The following is a 20,633-nucleotide window of genomic DNA, read 5'->3' as shown; positions in this document are numbered from 1 at the left end:
ATGGATAACAGCTGATTGCAGGGGGTTCCAGCAGGGGACACTTTGTGATCAGCTGGATATTGCTAACAAATAGGGACTGTCCAAAGCTGGGGACCCTTTAAATGATCAGGTGGAAGCACTCCTTTATATAAAGTGCCCTGTCCAGTGGTGGAGATGACAGCCGCTCTATATCTGCCCAAAGCCCTGACTCAGTGTGATGTGTGGCCCCTGAGGTACTGCAATCTACATTGTGTCGTGTTGACCAGAACTCTTCTAGACGCATCTTGACCATCTTGTGGCACTGTTAAATCTTAAAGGGATTATGCCATGTTCTCAAGTTATTCCCTATCCGCGAAATACGGAATAACCATCTGATCGGCGGGGGTCTGACACTAGGGGTCCCGTTCCTTCTAATCAGTGGAGCAGCATGCGCTCTGCCGCTCCATTCATTGTCTACAGGACTGATGGAAACAGCCAAGCACTCTGCTCTCTCCGGCAGTCATAGAGAATGAATGGAGCCAGCAGCAGTCCACACGTGGAACCTTCTGCTCCATTCACCTGGGGGGGACGGGACCCCTGTTCTCGTGATCGGTAGGGTTCGCAGCGATCATATGGTTCTCTCCTATAGAAAAAGGGATGTCAAACTCGTGGCCCTCCAGCTAATACAAAACTACAACTTCCATCATGCACGGGCAGCCTACGGCTATCAGGGCACGCTGGGAGGAGGTCCATGAGTTTGGCATCTCTGCTTTAGAAAGTAGATACATTTAGAACTTGGCACAACCCCTTTAAGAGTTTTAACGAGGTCCTTTTTCTGAGTCAAATGAAGGGCGGCTCAGTGGGACATAGAGCAGATTTGTAGCTGTGATCCCTGCCGATAACTGTGGACAGAACATCCAGGAGCTGCTACGATAGTTTACGAAAAAAGAACAAAGGCGTGATCAGGAGCCAGGAATAACCACCAGAGTTTATTGGCCATCCGGCAGTAACATACATGAATCATGACAAAATTACATGGTTTCCACATTCTGCAAAATCTTACACCATCGTCTGAATTGTACTAGTGTTTTAATCAAAGGCTATGGCTAAAGTTAGTGAACCCTTTGGAATTCCCTGATATTCTGCACCGATACAATGTGATCTGATTATTATCTGAAGTCACAATCATGGACAAACACAACCTACCTAAACGACTGCCACATAAACAGCAGTACCGACCCTAATGAGCAGGTGACCCATGATGACAGGGGTTGGCCGCTTTCTACCTAAATTTCGGTAATGCCACATACACTAGTGCAGCGGGTCAGCTGTCGTAAAACTACAACACCCAGCATACAGACTTGCTGGGCTGTTTTTAGAACTCCCATAGAAGCGAATGAAGCATGCTGGGAGTTGTAGTTTCCCAACAGCCTGCACTAGTGTGTAATGGCATAATGGCCCCTGGGGTTACTACACGGAATTGACCCACATGGGTAGCATCATAAAAAGGCCATAGCCGTTCCAAGAGAGTGCTTCTGTCTTCTACTGCTCATGTGCTGAAAGCGGTCGGCGCAGACGCAGATACGGGTCAAACAGGGAGGCGCCAATTTTCAGCACATGCATAGTAGAAGGCGCAGGCGCTACATTGGGAAGGCTATGGATGCCGGTGCCTGCTTACGCCATCATCCATGGAAGGCGACGCCATGCGAGATATTTAGCAGGTTCTTATGCCATTACACACTGGTTTACTGGTTTGTCAGGCAGTTTCCTCCTCTGCGGCTGAGACCCCACGGCTCGTCCGCCCCCGCACCTCTCCTTCTCTGTCAGCAGGTTGCGGAGAGTTTAATCATTAGTCCAACTGTCTGATTTAATGGTAGAGTCTAACAAGCTTGTAAAGGGAAAGAAGAATGTGTAAGAGTGTCTTTATAACGAAATCTCAGGCCTCCGTGTTTGCTTAGCGAAATCCGGAGCGATCACTTCACTTACTAACAGGTGGTTAAAATTTAACCCTCTCTAAAAATTGCCCAGCAAAAAGCACTGGAGGAGCAGATTGCCATAAACAACGCAGAAGCCTCCATTACCTTACTGTACACTTCATAAACCCGTCCTCATGACAGTTTGTTACTACCTTTAACTGGAAGTCTTTAATCCTGACTCCATTTGCTGCACAACCTCCCCCTCTCCTTATATAAACAGGTAGCATATAACACTTTTAACATTGCTTTGTTGCCCTTGTTGGAGTGACTAAAATAAGCCTGTAAAACATGAAGCGGCAGTCTATCGTATATGGCAGACAGAAATCCTTGTGCCCATACATGTTAGATGAATTGATTTTGGAGGGACTGGATGGCTTTTCTAATGTGTAGGGGCTTGACAAGACGGTTGTATTCCAACATTCCCAATCCGTTGTTCTAGGTGCGGCAAGGAATGAGTCCCGTTCCTCTGATGAGAACCCATGCACACTCGGCTGAGCATCCATGCTTATGGGCGTGGAGGAGTCAGGAGTAATAGCTGTCAGCTGAATGAGTGTTTTAAAGGGAACCTGTCACCAAAAAAAACGCTTACTAAGCTGTTAATAGTACCTTATAGTGCTCCATAGTAGTTTCCTAATGCACTTTTTCATTGTTTAGCCGCATCTAGCCTCCTTGAGAAATCGATGTTTTATTCAGCCGCTGCCCCCTGCTTCAAGTCAGGTTTGAAGTCAAGGGGGCGGCGGCCTAGGCGTCTCCAATGCTGCTCTCCCCGCCTCCCGCCGCCTTTATTGACAAGCCGGATCTCAGTGCCGGGACTGCGCTCCGAGCCCGCATGCGCAGTAAAGGGCTGCTGTAGCGCTATCCCGGCTCCGGCTCGTACACTCAGCCGGCTTCAGTTTCGCTACTGCGCATGCGCCCGCCTTACATACTAGCGCAGTTACAGAAGATGCCGGGCGCATGCGCAGTAGCGAAACTGAAGCCGGCTGAGTGTACGAGCCGGAGCCGGGATCGCGCTACAGCAGCCCTTTACTGCGCATGCGGGCTCGGAGCGCGGTCCCGGCACTGAGATCCGGCTTGTCAATAAAGGCGGCGGGAGGCGGGGAGAGCAGCATTGGAGACGCCTAGGCCGCCGCCCCCTTGACTTCAAACCTGACTTGAAGCAGGGGGCAGCGGCTGAATAAAACATCGATTTCTCTAGGAGGCTAGATGCGGCTAAACAATGAAAAAGTGCATTAGGAAACTACTATGGAGCACTATAAGGTACTATTAACAGCTTAGTAAGCGTTTTTTTGGTGACAGGTTCCCTTTAAAGAGTATGCTCACCTTAAGGACATCTTCTACTGCCGTACCTTTACATTTCCTCTGAAGTCATGAAGTCTTTGCATCAGGCCCCCTAAAGCAAGAGCTGCTCTTTGCAGTGGCTCTTCCCTGGCTACTGGAAGCGGGTCCCCAAAGGCGAAAATCCCCTCTATAACATATTAAAGCTTACAGGCAGGTTGCAGAGTGGAAAAGAATTCTCGTAAGGTCTCAACATCAGTACACCTATTACATCCTACAACCGGGTGAGGACCTCTACTTATGCCATCTCTGCACCCAGTGTTGTGGCCCATCAGGCCAGAAATACACATACACTTGACGCAGTTTTCGGAGAGAGTAAGCCTTTCCTTTTATATTCCCTGTTCCTTTTGAATCCACTTCTGGCTCAAAATACCGCAACAAAAGTGCACCAAAACTTCAAGTGCACGTGCAAGTCTATCCTCAGGCTACCTGCACATGGGCGCAGGTTTACAAAAAGAAAAAAGAAAAATCCACACAGATTTCCGTGCGTTTGTGCACCAACTAGCGCATGTTTTATTTGCAGTTTTTGGTGTGGATTTTCTGCAGATCTCACCTTTGCATTGAAAAGGGTGAAATCCGCACAAACAGCTGAACTGCTGTGACTTTCTAAATCCGCAGGGCAGGTCAATTTGTCTAATCTCATACACTTTGCTGTTACTGCACTACGCTGCATTTTTTCCACACGAGAATCCGCAACGTGTGCAGGTAGACTAAATGTTGCACAGGCAAAAATGACAAGTGGTCAAAAAAGTAAAAAATAAAATACATTTTTTTTTTCATAATGGCTTTGCTTCTTTGTACAATCATAACTGTGAAGAAACAGGTCTTTTTTGGGGGGCTTCCCTAATGTCTCTTTCTGCCATATTTTTCCTGTTTCAGCTGCACAACTAGATGGATGCATTTCTCTCACAAGCAGGGGGCGTCTCTTTCCCAGTATGTTTCCAGCTCTGGAGCTCACACAACAGTTAAGGAGGGGGAAACCACACTTACAGACACGCAGGACGCTCCTATAATCTTCAGAAGAAGTCCTTTATCAGGCTCAGGATCTCAGCTAGCTCTGACACCCCCCACTTCCTCTCAGCCGTCTTCTGAGTCTCTGTTACCAGGGACGGATCTTGCCTGAGAGCAGACAGTGGACTGCAACATAGATGGTAGTGAGACCCCTAGTGGCCACCACTTTACAGCTTTTTTTCAGGTGGATGCAGGCAGATTTTTTTAAATGAAGTGATTTAGAAATTTGCTATTTATACCGTTCTCTATTAAATTAAATTAAATTGTTTGAAACTTGGAGGTCCATGGTACATGGTAGTTGAAGGCACTGACCATTGGATGGAGGGACTAGATACAGCTCTTACACTGCAGCCTAGGAAATCCAAGTATATTAATGTAAATGGGGGAGGGGGTTACATGAGCTGTCAATGTTGCATACGTGTAACTGAAAGAATGTCGCTGGTAACTCAGGTGCCTTTTGTGAAAACACTTTTTCGAAACATTAAACTTTCTATAAACTCTTCTGACGAATAAATATATTCATTTTTCTTTATATTTGGCAGTAAAGTTTACAGGATACAAGGACACGTTACACCACCGCAGTCCTTTAACTCCATGAGTACCTGTCCTCAATAGACTCCTCATCTCTTAGATCTCGCCGGAATGAGTGGATCCTGATCTGCCACCACATAGGTAAAGAGCGTCCATGCTACTTTGGAGGCCAGGTTGATTAGTACTCAATGTTTCTCATGGCGGCAATGGAGGAGGAGATTTTCCTGGGTAAGGATTTTGCCGCTTGTCTGAAGTCTTCGGGTTTGATCTTGACCAGGGAGACGATTGTCTGTAAAGTGCGGGTGGGCTGCAGGCCCAGTGCGTCCATGACATTGATCAAATAATCTAGGAAGACAACATAACTGATGGTTAGAGGAATCTATACCACACAGTCCAAGAGTGGTCCTCTTTGGATTGGAGGACCTCTTTACGGATGCAATAATAGGGCAAATGGAGGGGGGGTGATTTTCCTATTGACCCCGATAAAAAAGTAACCCTTTGTTGTGACTTTTTTTTAACGCCCGTGCAATAATATTTTATCGCGCGTGCGTTTTTGTGTCATGCTTGCTACTTGGGAGTGACAGGGGCAGACCGGGGCAAATTTACTAACATTTACACCTGGAAACAGACGTAAACGTTGGCTTAAAACTACTCCAGTCATGGCACATGGACTGCCGGGGGTTTGACTAAGTTATGACGAGGCACGCGCCTCATCATAGATTAGGGAGATCCTCCGACAGCGGGAGGGAAAACAAAGACTGGTGTAAAAAAAAGCCGGTCTTTGTAACTGACTCTCAATGGGGAAACTGTACTTTTTCCTCCTCCCCCAAAGAAATAATAATCGTTTTTTAATACATTATAAGCACCCCAAAATAGTTCCTGTAAAAACTACAATCTGTCCCGCAAATGTAAAGAATTTTAATGGCTAAACACAAGAAAAAATAAAGTTAAAACCGCTGGAACACAGAGGGGGAAGCATGTTACAGGCCCTTAAAGCGATTCTCTTGCCAAAGAACCGAAATTTGCAGATCAGCCAATTTCCAGGCTCCGCTTCTGCTATCCAAGATGGCCGCACCACTTCTGAAGCATGCTGTACATTTGTTAGTCGAAGACACCTCCTGCTGCCGGTTTATTAACTATCCTATGAAGAAATGCTAAATGCTCCAAGTGGAACATGTACCGATACTGTAGAATGAGAGCAGCCTGTCCCCTATGGTATTTGTCCAGTATAACACAGAAACGGTAGTGACCTCTCACCTATATCGGTTGCCAGCTGCTTGCCGGCGTGCAGCGTGAGGACTGGGATCTGTAGGATGACATCACAGTAAGTCTGCATGGTGGCTCTGGCTAGCGATCCAAGCCAATAATCAGCCATGTTGTCCAGTTCTGGGGTCTCTTCCCCTGCAATGTACACAAAGCGCATGTAGTCAGACGGGGCATCCGTGGCTTATGGTCAAACAAAATTAACTTGATCTTAAGGTTGATCACCCAGGTCATTCCTGTAATTCTGAGAAGTGTTAATATTTGGCAAGCTTTTGCATGTTTTCTGGGTGTATAACATATGGAAGCCTTTATAAACTTGGTATGATAGACTGGGCAGTGAAAATCCATTAACGGGTGAAGGTGTGTGATCAGTGCGTCCCGTGCGGTCAAAGATCCACAGAAAGATTACGGTGGACTCACCTTGTTCAGGAGGATAAGGCAGCTTCCCGGCATGAAGTGCAAGCTCCAGAGACGAATCTTCTGGGGTTACAAAGGGCTCGAGATGCAGAGGGAGGGACATGAGGTACTGACCGATCTACAAATACAAAGGTGATGTTACCTTTCTCCGGGTGGTGGTCACATAGCTCTCCTAGAGTCATGAGCGCAGCTCTGCTCACACCAACTGTGCCTAAAGGACCCCGCTGACTCATGGGGTCCTTCAGGGTTCAGTACTGTATGTCGTTAGGAAGGGAAAAAAATAGCACTTACATTACTGATGTACTCCAGAGGAGTGAGGCTGAACGTCGGCAAATCTTCGGTCAAGGTTTCCCCCTTGTCTTCATATCCCCAACTCTGAAAATATAATACAAAAAAAAAAAAAATCGGATGGTGGCTGCCTTTATTAAAGTATTTTCAAACTAGATCTGGGATAGCTGACCTCCGGCACTCCAGCTGTGGCAAAACTACAATTCCCAAGATGCACACCTGCTTGGCTGTTCTCAGAACTCCATAGAAATGAATGGCGCATGCTGGGAGTCGTAGTTTCACCACAGCTGGAGTGTCGGAGGTCAGCCCTCCCTGACCTAGATGAACCCTCTAAGAAAGATGGCCGCCAGCACCCAGGGCTAGAGTGAAGAGTAAAAGGTTCTAAATACGGTGGTAAACGGCACTATCAGTGAGAGGGGTGCGTCACAGAGAGGGGTTCAGGGGCTTTGCACTGGACTGAAGCAGGGCCAGAAACTCTGTAGGCCAATGCCGTTTGTTGCTGGCGCTTTCACCAGCCTGGGAGGAGTGATGGCACTAAATAGAAGGAACAGAGGAAACAGGTACTCACCTCCATCTTGGGTACCAACAGGAGTTGCTGTTTTATCCTTAGGAAGACAGAATCAAATGCCAGCTGATAGGCCACCTGGTTCTGGCGGGTGAGATCGGTGCGGGCAGCTGACAGGAGGTTAGCATTGACTGCTCCTTTCTCCTGGGGATACAAAGCAGACGGAGATCTGAGCTAACCGTACTCAAACCATGTGAAAAATGTAAGATAATGATAGACCTGGCAGTGGACAGACAAATATAGATAGATCAGACAGACAGACAGATTAGACAAGATTGATATAGATAACTTCCAGAAAACAAATAATGAGGCAGCTCTCCAAAGTAGGTAAAGGGGGTCAGACCCGTTTATTACCCCTCTAGCAACGTTTCAGCCCAGCTCAATGGGGCCTTTGTCAAGCAAACACACGATGTCCCATGCATCCTTAAATACACCACTGTGATAAATGCGGACATCATTACATAACTGATGAGAAGTGGAACAGATAAAGTGCAAATAGATAATAAAACATGATTGTAGCTTCATAAAAATATACATCCAAGTGTTATTACATAATTAACTCACCGTACATTGTGTTCCAAATAATCTCAATACTCCACAACTCACCGGGACGCGCATCACGTGACCATGCAACGTCATCGCGCAAGTCACGTGAGTGTGCCCTAGGCAACAAAACCGCGTCCGGGAGAGGAGCGGACCCAGGATCACCTGACCAAGCCAGTCACATGATCGGGGAACAACTACATCTGTAAACAAGTGAATAACAAAACATCCATCAAATCCATGACTAGAATGGCTAAGGCTACTTTCACACTGGCTGGAGATCCGTTTCAGGGCTCTCACAAGCGGCCCAAAACGGATCAGTTCAGCCCCAATGCATTCTGAATGGATAAGGATCCGTTCAGAATGCATCAGTTTGGTCTCCGTTCTGCTTTTGAGGCGGACACCAAAACGCTGCTTGCAGCGTTTTGGTGACCGTCTGACGATGCGGAGCCAAACGGATCCATCCTGCGATAGATCCGTTTTCTGATGAGGTGGTATGACACTTCCACCACCACGCTTCACTGATGAGGTGGCATGCTTAGGATCATGAGCAGTTCCTTTCCTTCTCCATACTCTTCTCTTCCCATCATTCTGGTACAAGTTGATCTTGGTCTCATCTGTCCATAGAATGTTGTTCCAGAACTGTGAAGGCTTTTTTAGATGTCGTTTGACAAACTCTAATCTGGCCTTCCTGTTTTTGAGGCTCACCAATGGTTTACATCTTGTGGTGAACCCTCTGTATTCGCTTTGGTGAAGTCTTCTCTTGATTCTTGACTTTGACACACATACACCTACCTCCTGGAGAGTGTTCTTGATCTGGCCAACTGTTGTGAAGGGTGTTTTCTTCACCAGGGAAAGAATTCTTCGGTCATCCACCACAGTTGTTTTCCGCGGTCTTCCGGGTCTTTTGGTGTTGCTGAGCTCACCGGTGCGTTCCTTCTTTATAAGAATGTTCCAAACAGTTGTTTTGCCAGGCCTAATGTTTTTGCTATCTCTCTGATGGGTTTGTTGAGTTTTTTCAGCCTAATGACGGCTTGCTTCACTGATAGTGACAGCTCTTTGGATCTCATCTTGAGAGTTGACAGCAACAGATTCCAAATGCAAATAGCAGACTGGAAATGAACTCGACCTTTTATCTGCTCATTGTAATTGGGATAATGAGGGAATAACACACACCTGGCCATGGAACAGCTGAGAAGCCAATTGTCCCATTACTTTTGGTCCCTTAACAAGTGGGAGGCACATATGCAAACTGTTGTAATTCCTACACCGTTCACCTGATTTGGATGTAAATGCCTCAAATTACAGCTGACAGTCTGCAGGTAAAACACATCTTGTTTGTTTCATTTCAGATCCATTGTGGTGGTGTATAGAGCCAAAAATGTTCCAATTGTGTCGATGTCCCAATATTTATGGACCTGACTGTAGGTACAAATCTGCTGACAGATGCCCTTTAAGTGCCCCCCGGTATCTCACTGTATGCGTATACAAGGATATACATTGGGGCATACGTCTTGAAATCTTCCCGGTGTATACCAGCAAATGCAGTGTGAATGCCCCCTATCAGAAGCCCTGGTAAGACATGCTTTTGCATTTTACATGCACATGCATTGCAATTCATAGCTATGTCAAAGGGAAAAAAATGTAATGAGACAAAAACTATTTGCTGCATCTTATAGCATTTAGGTGCTCCTTTAACGAGAAACAGATATGAGTGAAAGCCGGGAGAAAAGAAATGTAGAGATATACGGAATCCAGAGAGAGTGAAATATACTTGGTGATGGATGAGAGAAGAGCAAACACTGGAGGAGCTGAGCATGGGACAGGACTATTATTACATAAGAAAGCTGACTGATTGCTCCTGATGGAGGCATTGTCCTCCGCCACGATCAGCTTTCATTCCAGTGGTGCGGAAAAAGCAATAGACAAAAGTTGTGTTCTCACCTTCAACATATACAATGTCTCCATCAGACCGGCATACTCGGCCGGGTCGCCCTTCTGGAGGTAGTTGTATTCCTGCCAGGGGTTTTTGCAATTCTTGCGCTCGGTGGCGGTTCCTTCCTGTATGCCGGTGAGGCTGCGGGGGCTGTAGGACTCGGATAAATGCTTACCGGCTGTGGACAGGATCCTGGAAGAGGAGAAGTTGCTTGACCACTTTTCAATTCACTTCTATGATACAGCGGTCCTATAAAAGTGAATGGAGTGGTGGTAGCGCATGCGCAGCATTGCTCCCATCTTATGGGGCACTCTGGGACCTCCATTTTTATGATCACTGGGGGCCCCCTGTGACCAGACACTTACCCCCTATCCTGTGAAGTACTGTTCATGTGGAAACCCCTTTAATGTTTGCCATTTTTACTGTATGTCTGATATTCTGGGTGTCTGTTCTAGTAGATACCTTTGTCTATAGCAGGCATGGCCAACCTGCGGCTCTCCAGCTGTTGTAAAACTACAACTCCCACCATGCCCTGCTGTAGGCTGCTAGCTGTAGGCAGTGTGGGCATGCTGGGAGTTGTAGTTTTGCAACAGCTGGAGAGCCTCAGGTTGGCCATCCCTGGTCTATAGCATCTTTTTCTTAGACCTTTCCTCTATGACTCCTCCTGGAAATGTACATGTTACATGACCGGGTTCCTGGGAAGCCAATCCTTGCAACTTCCGGGCGGAAAATATATTACAAACTTTCTCCTGCAGGTGTTTTATATAATCAAGGATCTGATGGATTTCGGAAGTCCCCTTTAATATCCTTCAAAAAGAAGAATGAAAACCAGTGAAATGGCTTAATCTGGAATCTGATAATATCCAGAATATCAGACAATCTGTGGCAAGAGCGGTCGGATTTAAAAAAATATATATAATCAGCTCTGCTCTTGTCTATGGGCTGTGTCTGCAATTGTAGCCGATCGCTATTCAAGTGGATGGGACTGAGCTGCAATACCAGACACAGCCTATGTACGAGAGTGGCGCTGTATAATTTTCATGATAGCAATGATCTATGCTACTAGAAGTAATACGGCGCTGCTACACACGCCTGTCATGTTTAAGTAGGACATAAGACATAAAGAAATCTGTGGCTTAAGGCTAGGAAGGTTCAAAAATAGCAAAATGCATCTTTCCAAAGTGGCGGATTAAGCCTGACAATGGCGTCTGATTGATGACGGGCAGGAAACAAACAGAGCGGGTACACACAACACTGGCACAATACCACAGGCACACCACGTCTATTCCTAAACATCGGGGGAAGTGTTGACATTCGACACTGATCTGACTGGAAATACTCGACCACGTGTCGCCGCTCTTAACCCTTTAACGAAAGCAACCGCGTCTCCCCGGCTTTTAACCCTTTAATTAACTGCTCGGCTAACAAAGGGAAGACTTTCCAAGTGAAATTCACTCAAGAGGACCTGCCGCTAGGTCACAGAAAAGTTGAAGTTGGTAAAGTCTCAGATCTCGGACCACCACTAATTTTCAGAATGACTGGTCTCTACAGAGATCAAGCCCCTTTGGCACTGCTCAGAGATTTTGGAAATCTGACCTAACATCCTCAGCACACGGTCAGCGATATGAAAAGAGCTTGGCCTGGATTGTCCAGATACCTCTGTGCCGTGCCAAAGGGGAGTACTGAAAGTTACAGAGGGCTTGTGCTGCAACATTAATCCCTTAAAGGGAGGATTTGCAAGTTATCTCCTATCTTCAGGATTTGGGATAACTAACTGATCGGTAGGGGTCCGACCACTGGGAACCCCATCAATCTTAAGAACGGGGCCCCCGTTCCCCTGATCCGATGGAACGACAGGTCCGGCGTTCGTCCTGCCAATTCATTCATTTTCTACGGAACGCTCTGCAATTTCTGACAGTGCCATAGAGAATGAATGGAGCAATAGGGCATATGCTCGACCTGCCGCTCTATCCGATTGGGGAACGGGGCCCACATTCTTGGTATTGGTGGGGGCCCCAGCGGATGGACACCCCCACCAATCAATCAGTTAGTTATCCCCAATCCTGTGGAACCTATAAACTTGGCACCATCCCTTTACGGATGTGATGTAGCTCTCAAGACGTGATTCCCCCCCCAACCCTATTTTTTCACTGCTGCAAAACATTTTTGTTTTTCCATGTTGATGAGGGACAAGTTGAATTTTTCAATGCCACCTTTTTGGGGGTACATAGTATTTATTGATTCAATTTTACTAACTTTTTCTGGGGGGGGGGGGGGGGGGGGGGGAGATTAACTTTTATAGTTTTGTTCTGGGAGCATGGTAAAAAAAAACAGCAAGTCCACCACTGCTTTGTTTTTGTTTTTTTTATGTAGTTTTTAAAAACTGTATTCCCTTTTTTTTTCCTTTACATAATTTTTAGCCCCACAAGGGGACTAGGCCACGCGATCTTAATTATTGCTAATTGCTTGAACATTTGTTTTCAGGGCATATTTGTGATTTTATACATAAATAACATTAAAGGGGTTATCTGAGACTAACAAATGTCCCCATTATGCCCGGGCCCCTCACACTGAATCTACTTACCTGGCTCCCTGTGCCACTCCTGGTACCCGCACCGTTGCTGCAGCTGCTTCTCCCCGTGCGGTGTCAGGGATGAGCAGCCAATGGCAGGCAGTAACGAGCCTCCATAGCATCGTGGGTGACCCTAAGGAAGCTCGTCCCCATCACCACCTGCCATTGACTGCTCCCCCCCCCCCTCCGGATGTTTTCAGCAGCAACAGCGGTGCGGGGAGCCAGGTAAGTAGATTAAGTGTGAGGGGCCCGGGCATATGGGGGGCATTTGTTAGTCTCGGATAACCCCTTTAATAAAACTTTAGTAGAAGTTAGGCTTCGTACGCACAACCGTATTTTTCATCCGTGTGCTATCCGCATTTCTTGCAGGTATCGCACTGACCTATTCATTTCTAGGAGGTCATGAACACATGGGTGTTTTTGGCGGATCCGTCTTTACGTCCCGCAAATACCATGCTCTATTGTTGTCCGTGCTGTGGACGAGAAACAGCCCTTTCTATTGATGGGAATGGTACGGAAAGACACGGAATGTACATGGAAGGTATCCCCTATTTTGCTGGCCGTAATACAGACATGGCGTATGGGCCGTCGCATAAATTGAAAAAAGTTGATGACTCTTCTTACCGGCTTGCCAGCTGCTGCTCAAAGTCGCCACACTGCCGTAACAATTCTCCACACGTAGCGATGATCCTAAAGGATGAAAGACAGCGAAATAAGAACGGAAGGGAGGTGGACAAGAGGAGCCCTGACTTGTCGCAGATGTTTTCATCAGCTGGGGTGTGAGCTGGGACCCTAACAATCACTACGGCGGTTATTCCCACTGTATTACCATCGTAATGGCGGGGGCGGGTATATTCTGGCACACTACAGATCTGTTAAAGTCAATGAGAGCACCATTCATATAATCAGAGAACCCAATCATGGATAGAATGGAGACAGGCTATCAGCCTTATGAGCGTCATGCCACTTTGGGTTTTAATTCAAATGTCTGTACAGTCGTGGCCAAAAGTTTTGAGACTTGACACAAATTTGGGTTTGCTGTTTCAGTGTTTTTGGATCTATTTGTCGGACGTTTCTATGGTATACTGAAGTGCAACTATAAGCATTTCATGTGTTTTTTAAAAGGGCTGATCCAGGTAAAGATGATGATGACCTATCCTCAGAATAGGTCATCATTATCACATCGGAGGGGGTCTGAGTCCCAGTACATCCACCTGAGCTCTGGTGAGTGCAGCCGGCTCCCGGCAGCCTTCCGAGCACAGCACAGTACATTGTGCTCGGTATTGTAGCTCAGCCCCATTAACTTAAAGAGGACCTTTCACCTATTCTTACTCTATGAACTAACTATACAGACATGTGGAGCGGCGCCCGGGGATCTCACTGCACTTACTATTATCCCCAGGCGCCGCTCCGTTCTCCTGCTATGCCCTCCGGTATCTCCGTTCCCTAAGTTATGGTAGGCGGAGTCTGCCCTAGCGCTGGCCAATCGCATTGCAGAGCTCACAGCCTGGGAGAAAATAACCTCACAGGCTGTGAGCTCTGCGCTGCGATTGGCCAGCGCTAGGGCAGACTCCGCCTACCATAACTTAGGGACTGGTATCTCCGCCTACTATAACTTAGGGAACGGAGATACCGGAGGGCATAGCGGCAGAACGGAGCGGCGCCCGGGGATAATAGTAAGTGCAGTGAGATCCCGGGGCGCCGCTCCACATGGCTGTATACTTAGTTCATAGGGTAAGAATAGGTGAAAGGTCCTCTTTAAGTGGGCCTGAGCTGCCACTAGGCCATGTGACCGATGTACGGTGACATCACAGGGCCTAGGAAGAAGCCGCGGCACTCATAGAGCGCCAGCCTCTTCTAACAGCTGGTCGACCGGGGTTTTAGGTGTCGGAGATCTGATCTGATAGTGATAACCTATCCAGAGGATAGGTTATCAATATAAATTCCCAAATAGCTCCTTTAAGTTTTATTGACAAATCCATAAAGCTTAGGCTCCATTCACACGTCCGTATAATAGGTCTGCATCCGTTCCGCAAATTGCGGAACGGGTGCGGACCCATTCATTCTCTATGGGGACGGAATAGATGCGGAGAGCACACTATGTGCTCTCCGCATCCGCATTTCCGGAGCGCGCCCCCGGAAAAAAATAGAACATGTCCTATTCTGTCCTAGGCAGTTCTATGGGGGGTGCCGGTCGGGTGTATTGCGGATCCGCAATGCACTACGGACGTCTGAATGGACCCTTATGCAAAGACTCAATATTTCCAATGCTTACCCTTCTTTTTCCAGACTTCTGCGATTCTCCCTAGCCTACTGGATATCGGCTTCTGGACCAAATCCTGACTGACGGCTACCCATTCTTGCCCAATCAGCGCTTGGAGTTTATCACAATTTCTGTGTTTTTGCTTGTCCAACTGCCTTTTGAGGATTGGCCACAGGTTCTCTATGGGATTGAGATCTGGGGAGTATCCTGGCACTGGAGCCAAAATTTCAATGTTTTGTTCACCGAGCCATTTAGTTCTCACTTTTGCCTTAACATGAACATTCATGTTTGGGGTCTCTTCTCATCCAGGGGAGTGGGCTCACTCACAATTTTGCCTATGCACACTGCCATGAATAAAGAATGGGATCAAAACATCCCCCCCAAGAGCAACTTCTCCCAACCATCCAGGAGCAATCTGGTGATGAGCAATGCTTTTTCCAGTATGATGGAGACCAGGTCCCAAGGCAAAAGTGAGAACTAACTGGCTCGGTGAACAAAACATTGACATTTTGGGTCTATGGCCAGGAAACTCCCCAGGTTTTAATCCCATAGAGAACCTGTGGTCAATCCTTGAAAAGCGGGTGGACAAACAAAAGCACCGAAATTGTGCTAAACTCCAAGCACGGATTAGGCAACAATGGGATGTCGTCAGTCAGGACTTGGCCTAGAAGCGGATATCCAGCATGCCAGAGCAAACTGCAAAAGTCTTGATATAGGAAGGTCCACTCTGGAAATATTGAGCCTTGGCATAAACCTGGTGTACTTGTTAAGTTAAAGTAAAGTACTTAAAGAGAACCTGTCATGTGGATATTTGATTATAATCTAACTAATTATATACAATCATTAACTACTAAAAAGTGCCTTAGATGTATTCACTTTCTGGGTCACAGATGGTTATCTCATGATATACACACAAAGATGCCGCATGCCGCATGCTAATGAGCTGATTTGAGTCCAGCGTGATGTCCTTGAGTCCAGCGTATATTTAATTCAGAGCTATAGCCACTCCCCTGCCCACCTGCTGCTGGTTCATATGGAAACAAACTGTCATTCAGCAGCAGGTGGGCGGGGAGAGTCAGGAGCTCATGAATATTCATGACTCATCATTATCAGCTGGAGCTTTTCAATACAAGATGTTGGCAGATTGACTGGGTCAATTAAAGAAAGTGACCCAGCATTGTGCTAAGAGAATCAGTCACTTATTTATGTTGCCCTTAGTTAGGACACCATAAAACTGGTGTTCCCTTTAAGTACAAAAAAGAACCAAAGTACAAAGTACAAAAAAGAACCAAAACCACTGAAGCAGTAAACTTTGTGAAAACCAAAATCTGTGTCTCAAAACTTTTGGCCACGACTGTACATTTCCAACTAAAATGAACAATGTTTCCCTTGACTTTAATGGTACTGTAGTAAGCATGCGCAATGCACTCCCAGCATTGATATCTCCAGCGATGGTGGTGATTTCAGCTATCGGATCCCATACTGGATGAAGACACTTCTATGTCATGTTATACGTTGGAAAATAAACGCTTTTATCTCATTAGTCACCAGCTCCAGTTGCGGTCAAAGACACTGACTCTGCAGATTTTATGGGACAGTACACATACATTCTGTTCCATCGGCATTGTGGACAAAAGAAGGTGGTGCGAGACACGGTTTTACTGATCCAGGGCACTGTTTGCACAAGCTTGTCTTACATCACGCTGCAGGAGACGGGAACATTTACCGAGATTACATAACTTAAGGAGAAAAATCCCAAAGTAGACAACAGCGAAAGGTTCCAAGGTGTTCCTCTCTTTAGCAGTATGCCGATCACGCTCCCACCACCTAATCCTACCCGTTCTTCTTTCCCGCCCGCCCTTCTATAATTAAAGGTTATGTAGACCTTGCAAACAATTCCATTAATTATCTTGATGCATATAAATGGAAAATATGAAGCAACTTTGCAATAGGTTTAAATTTTTTTAAAAAGTCCTATAGTCTTTCCTCCTATACTGACCTATGAGTCTCTATGGTAACAGACTACAAACAAACTGTGCAGTCTGACCCTGCAGTCATTACTTCCTTCTGTCTGTCCTCTTCTTCTGGCTAACCTGCAAAATGTACGCTAGCTCAAAGTAAGGGCTCATGCACACGACTGTATGTATTTTGTGGTCCGCAAAAAATACGGATGACGTCCGTGTGCAAGGAAAGTAACAGATGGCTCCTAATAGAACAGTCCTATCCTTTTCCGTAATGCGGACAATAATAGGACATGCTCTATTTTTTTGCGGAGCGGAAATACGGACATACGGAAATGGGATAACTTTTTTTTTTTTTGCGGACTCATTGAAATGAATGGTTCCGCATATGGTCCGCCAAAAAAAAACAAAAAACAGAACGGACACAGAAAGAAAATACGTTCGTGTGCCTGAGCCCTAAGGGACAGAATAAAAGGGTAATGAGACTGCAACACTACAGGATTTTAGAACACAGAATCTGCTCGCTGTCTGTTACCATGGAGACACATGGCGCCGGCATAAGAGCTGTAGAAACAAAACGACAGGGAAAATTTTAATGACGACCTATTGCAAAGTTGCTTCATTTTTCATTTTAGATGCATTGGGACAAAAAATGGTTGCAAAGATGTACATGATGGCCTTTAAATGGGTTTTCCGAGACTTTAAGGCCTCATGCACACGACCGTTCCATTTTTGCGGAATCCGCAAAAAACGGGAGCCGCCCGTGTGCCTTCTGCAATTTGCGGAACGGAACGGGCGGCCCATTGTAGAAATGCCTATTCTTGTCCGCAAAACGGACAAGTATAGGACATGTTCTATTTTTTTTGCGGGGCCACAGAACGGAGCAACGGATGCGGACAGCACACGGACTGCTGTCTGAATCTTTTGCGGCCCCACTTAAGTGAATGGGTCCGCATCCGATCCGCCAAAACGGCGGCTCGGATGCGGACCCAAACGACTTCCACCGATCATATGCTGATGACCTATCCTGAGGATAGGTCATCGGTATTAAAGTCTTGGCATACCCTTTTAAAGGGATGTTCTAGGATTGACTGATTTTTTTTAAGGAATATTCAGAATTACTCTTCTGATCTATGTACGTACAGAGACGGCGGGACCTCTACCTGACTGAATGCTGGAAGGCCGTCCAATCCTCCAAGAAGAAGGCATCCGCAGGGACGTTGTCCAGTTTGTATTTCTTCCTTATTGACTGCAGCGTGTTTGTGAAATCGGACACATATCTGGGAAATAAAGCGCAACAAGCAAAAGGCGTTGGAGCGGAGTGAAGTCGTGACAGTTTTTTTCCGCACCTGTAGGTGAAGACCTTCTGACGCTGCCAGGCAGTGAGCGGTAAGTAAGCAAAACTGGGCTTTGCCTTTGTTTGACAACAGCCATGCCAGTAAATGCTAATGATATCCACAAACTTTCCCCCGATAAATCAGTCGGAGCTGAACGATACTGGCTCCCTGCCCGTTCTGCAACGCTGCCAATTACTACCATGTCTGGGATGCGGTGCTGATACAACAGCAGTGACATTAATTGACTGGATGCTGTTGTCGCAAGTCACATAAGGCAACGAGCAACTGAAGGTCTCACACATCTCACGGGTTGCAGTAGAATATGTCTTACCTTCTCCCGCACTTTAACTGAAATGTTTCTTAAAGGGGTTCTCCACCTTTTTCTTACAGATGATATTTCCTCTGGATAGGTCATCAGCATTTGATCGACGGGGGTCGGACACTCGGAAGCCCCGTCATTCACTTCAATGGGGCTGAGCTGCGTCCAGGCCATGTGGCCTTTAGTCGTGACGTCACTGTCCTGCGGGACGCTGAGAGACGGCTGTTGCACTACTGATCCGCCAGGGGTTCCTGGGTGTCGGACCCCCGTCGGTCAGATGCTGATGACAGATCAGGAGTAAGAAAAAGGCGGAGAACCTCTTTAAAAGGGAACCTGTCACAATTGGCTGGATAGGTGAATACATCATATTTATCACGGTACTCGCTGGCATTCTCCGGCAGTCAGGGGTCCCTAGGAGAAGAGGAGACCTATGTTCTTCAGTGCCCAGATGCTTTGGTGGCTGATTTTTAGGCTACATTCACATGGCCGTTTTCAGATCCACTTGAAGTCAATAGCGGCCGTCAAAAAATAGGACATGGCCTATTTTTGAAGGTTTTCACGGATGGACCCTATTGAAATCGAAGGGGCCGTTTTTAACGGCCGTTCAGACGGGAGTGCACCTGTCCAACGGTGGTTAAAAAATGTACACTAGTGAAATATGGTGTTTTAGGGGTTAAAAAAAAAATAATAAAAAAACCTCACTTTATCCACTTACATGCACAGAGAGACGTTCCTCACCTGATGCAGAAGGACCTGCGCTTCCCCCCCGTGTGACTGCTGGGAGCGCATGGTGAGGTCATCATGTTGGGAGCGCAGGTCCTTCTGCATCAGGTGAGGAACGACTGTCCCAGCGCGCGCAAGTGGATGAAAATATATATGTCTATTTTTTAAACAGAAGCAAAAATGGTGGGCACTAATGGAGGGATTAAAAATCATAGGGGGCGTTTTTTATACTAGGGGGGCACTTTAGGGGCTATTATTCACTCTTGGGGGCACGGGATGTCCAGGGTGCACTATGGAGGACATTATGTATATTGTGAGGGCACTACAGGAGTTGGGATATTAAAAAAATTTATAAAACCAATTAAATTCTTCTGTTTTTAAAAACAGATGCAAAATGGCCATAAAAAAACCTGACAGCCTGTCCATTTATAGTGGCCTTTTATAGCTTTGGTGTGAATGTAGCCTTAGGAATGCTAGTAGTTACAGAGATAAAAAAAATAATAATTTCAACTACCAGCCATTGCAGCAATGTAAGGGGGTAAAACGTAGCGACAGATTTGGGTTTGTCTCTTTCATTGTTATTTCCAGCTCCACCATTCTGTGCTGATTAATATCTTAATTTACATTTAGAGTGGTTGAAGCTCCGTTTATTTCAGGCACGCTCAACCTGCGGCCTCCAGCTGTTGTAAAACTACAACTCCCACAATGCCCTGCTGAAGGCTGTTTGGGCATGCTGGGAGTTGTAGTTTTGCAACAGCTGGAGCATGCCTGGTTTATCTGATATAGACATAACTGCCTGCAGTCACCACTAGAGGGAGCTCATAGGCTGACTGTATACTGAGTTACTATTGACTTCATTGTAGGGTATAACCAGTAAGCTCCTGAGCTCCCCTAGTGGAAGACACAAGAAGCTCAAACTGATTCATTAAGCACCTGGACTGAATCATTTCTTAATAGCATGTAATAAAATATTTGCCATAGTTTTTATTAAACAACTCATTGGCTCCCTGTATAGCGCCACCTGCTGTTTGTTCTTTTCCTTATTTCTCAGCCACTTCAGGTGGACACTCATGTTCAGTTCCATCCTTTGTCACCAGCTGTATCTACTGTAAAAATCTGTAATAGCTACAAGGAGAGAGCTGCAGCACAAGGGACACAACCTTTGAGCTGTGATAGGGAGAGAGCTGCAGCAGAAAGGACATCCCCCTGAAACGTGGTAGGGACAGCTGTAGTAGGAAGAGGTGTAGTAGAAAGGACACACCCCCTGAGCTAGTATAGGGAGAGCGCTGCAGCAGAAGTGACACCCCCCCTGAGCTGTGATACGGAGAGAGCTGCATCAGAAAGGAAACGCAACTTGAACTGTGATAGGGAAAAGGCTGCAGCAGAAAGGACACATCCATTAAGCTGTGATAGAGAGAGAGTTCTGCAGCAGAAAGGAGACCCCCTGAGCTGTGGCAGCCAGAGCTGTAGTAGAAAGGACACCCCCCCTCACGCTAGTATAGGGAGAGAGCTGCAGCAGAAACCACATCCCCCTGAGCTATGGTAGGGACAGCTGTAGTAGGAAGAGGTGTAGTAGAAAGGACACACCCCCTGAGCTAGTATAGGGAGAGCGCTGCAGCAGAAGTGACACCCCCC

The 20,633-nt window shown here is 46.5% G+C and overlaps 1 protein-coding gene across 3 annotated transcripts in view; it reads right to left on the bottom strand.

Moving 5' to 3' along the window:
- Positions 1-3,243: 3,243 nt before the first annotated feature.
- COG7 (component of oligomeric golgi complex 7) overlaps positions 3,244-20,633 on the bottom strand; it is a 49,052-nt gene continuing 31,662 nt past the window's right edge. For all 3 annotated transcript variants that reach the window (XM_040439327.1, XM_040439326.1, XM_040439328.1), the window contains exons 11-18: positions 17,783-17,899; positions 13,020-13,085; positions 9,832-10,015; positions 7,348-7,488; positions 6,783-6,866; positions 6,495-6,609; positions 6,069-6,212; positions 3,244-5,156 (exon numbers count right to left, since the gene is read on the bottom strand). In XM_040439327.1, the coding sequence (XP_040295261.1) occupies positions 4,990-5,156; positions 6,069-6,212; positions 6,495-6,609; positions 6,783-6,866; positions 7,348-7,488; positions 9,832-10,015; positions 13,020-13,085; positions 17,783-17,899 (1,018 nt within the window). In that variant the 3' untranslated portion in view covers positions 3,244-4,989. The remainder of the gene's footprint in view (positions 5,157-6,068; positions 6,213-6,494; positions 6,610-6,782; positions 6,867-7,347; positions 7,489-9,831; positions 10,016-13,019; positions 13,086-17,782; positions 17,900-20,633) is intronic.

This window comes from Bufo bufo, chromosome 7 (assembly GCF_905171765.1).
Source record: "Bufo bufo chromosome 7, aBufBuf1.1, whole genome shotgun sequence".
NCBI classification, from domain to species: domain Eukaryota; kingdom Metazoa; phylum Chordata; class Amphibia; order Anura; family Bufonidae; genus Bufo; species Bufo bufo.
This window is presented reverse-complemented; position numbering and strand designations above follow the sequence as displayed.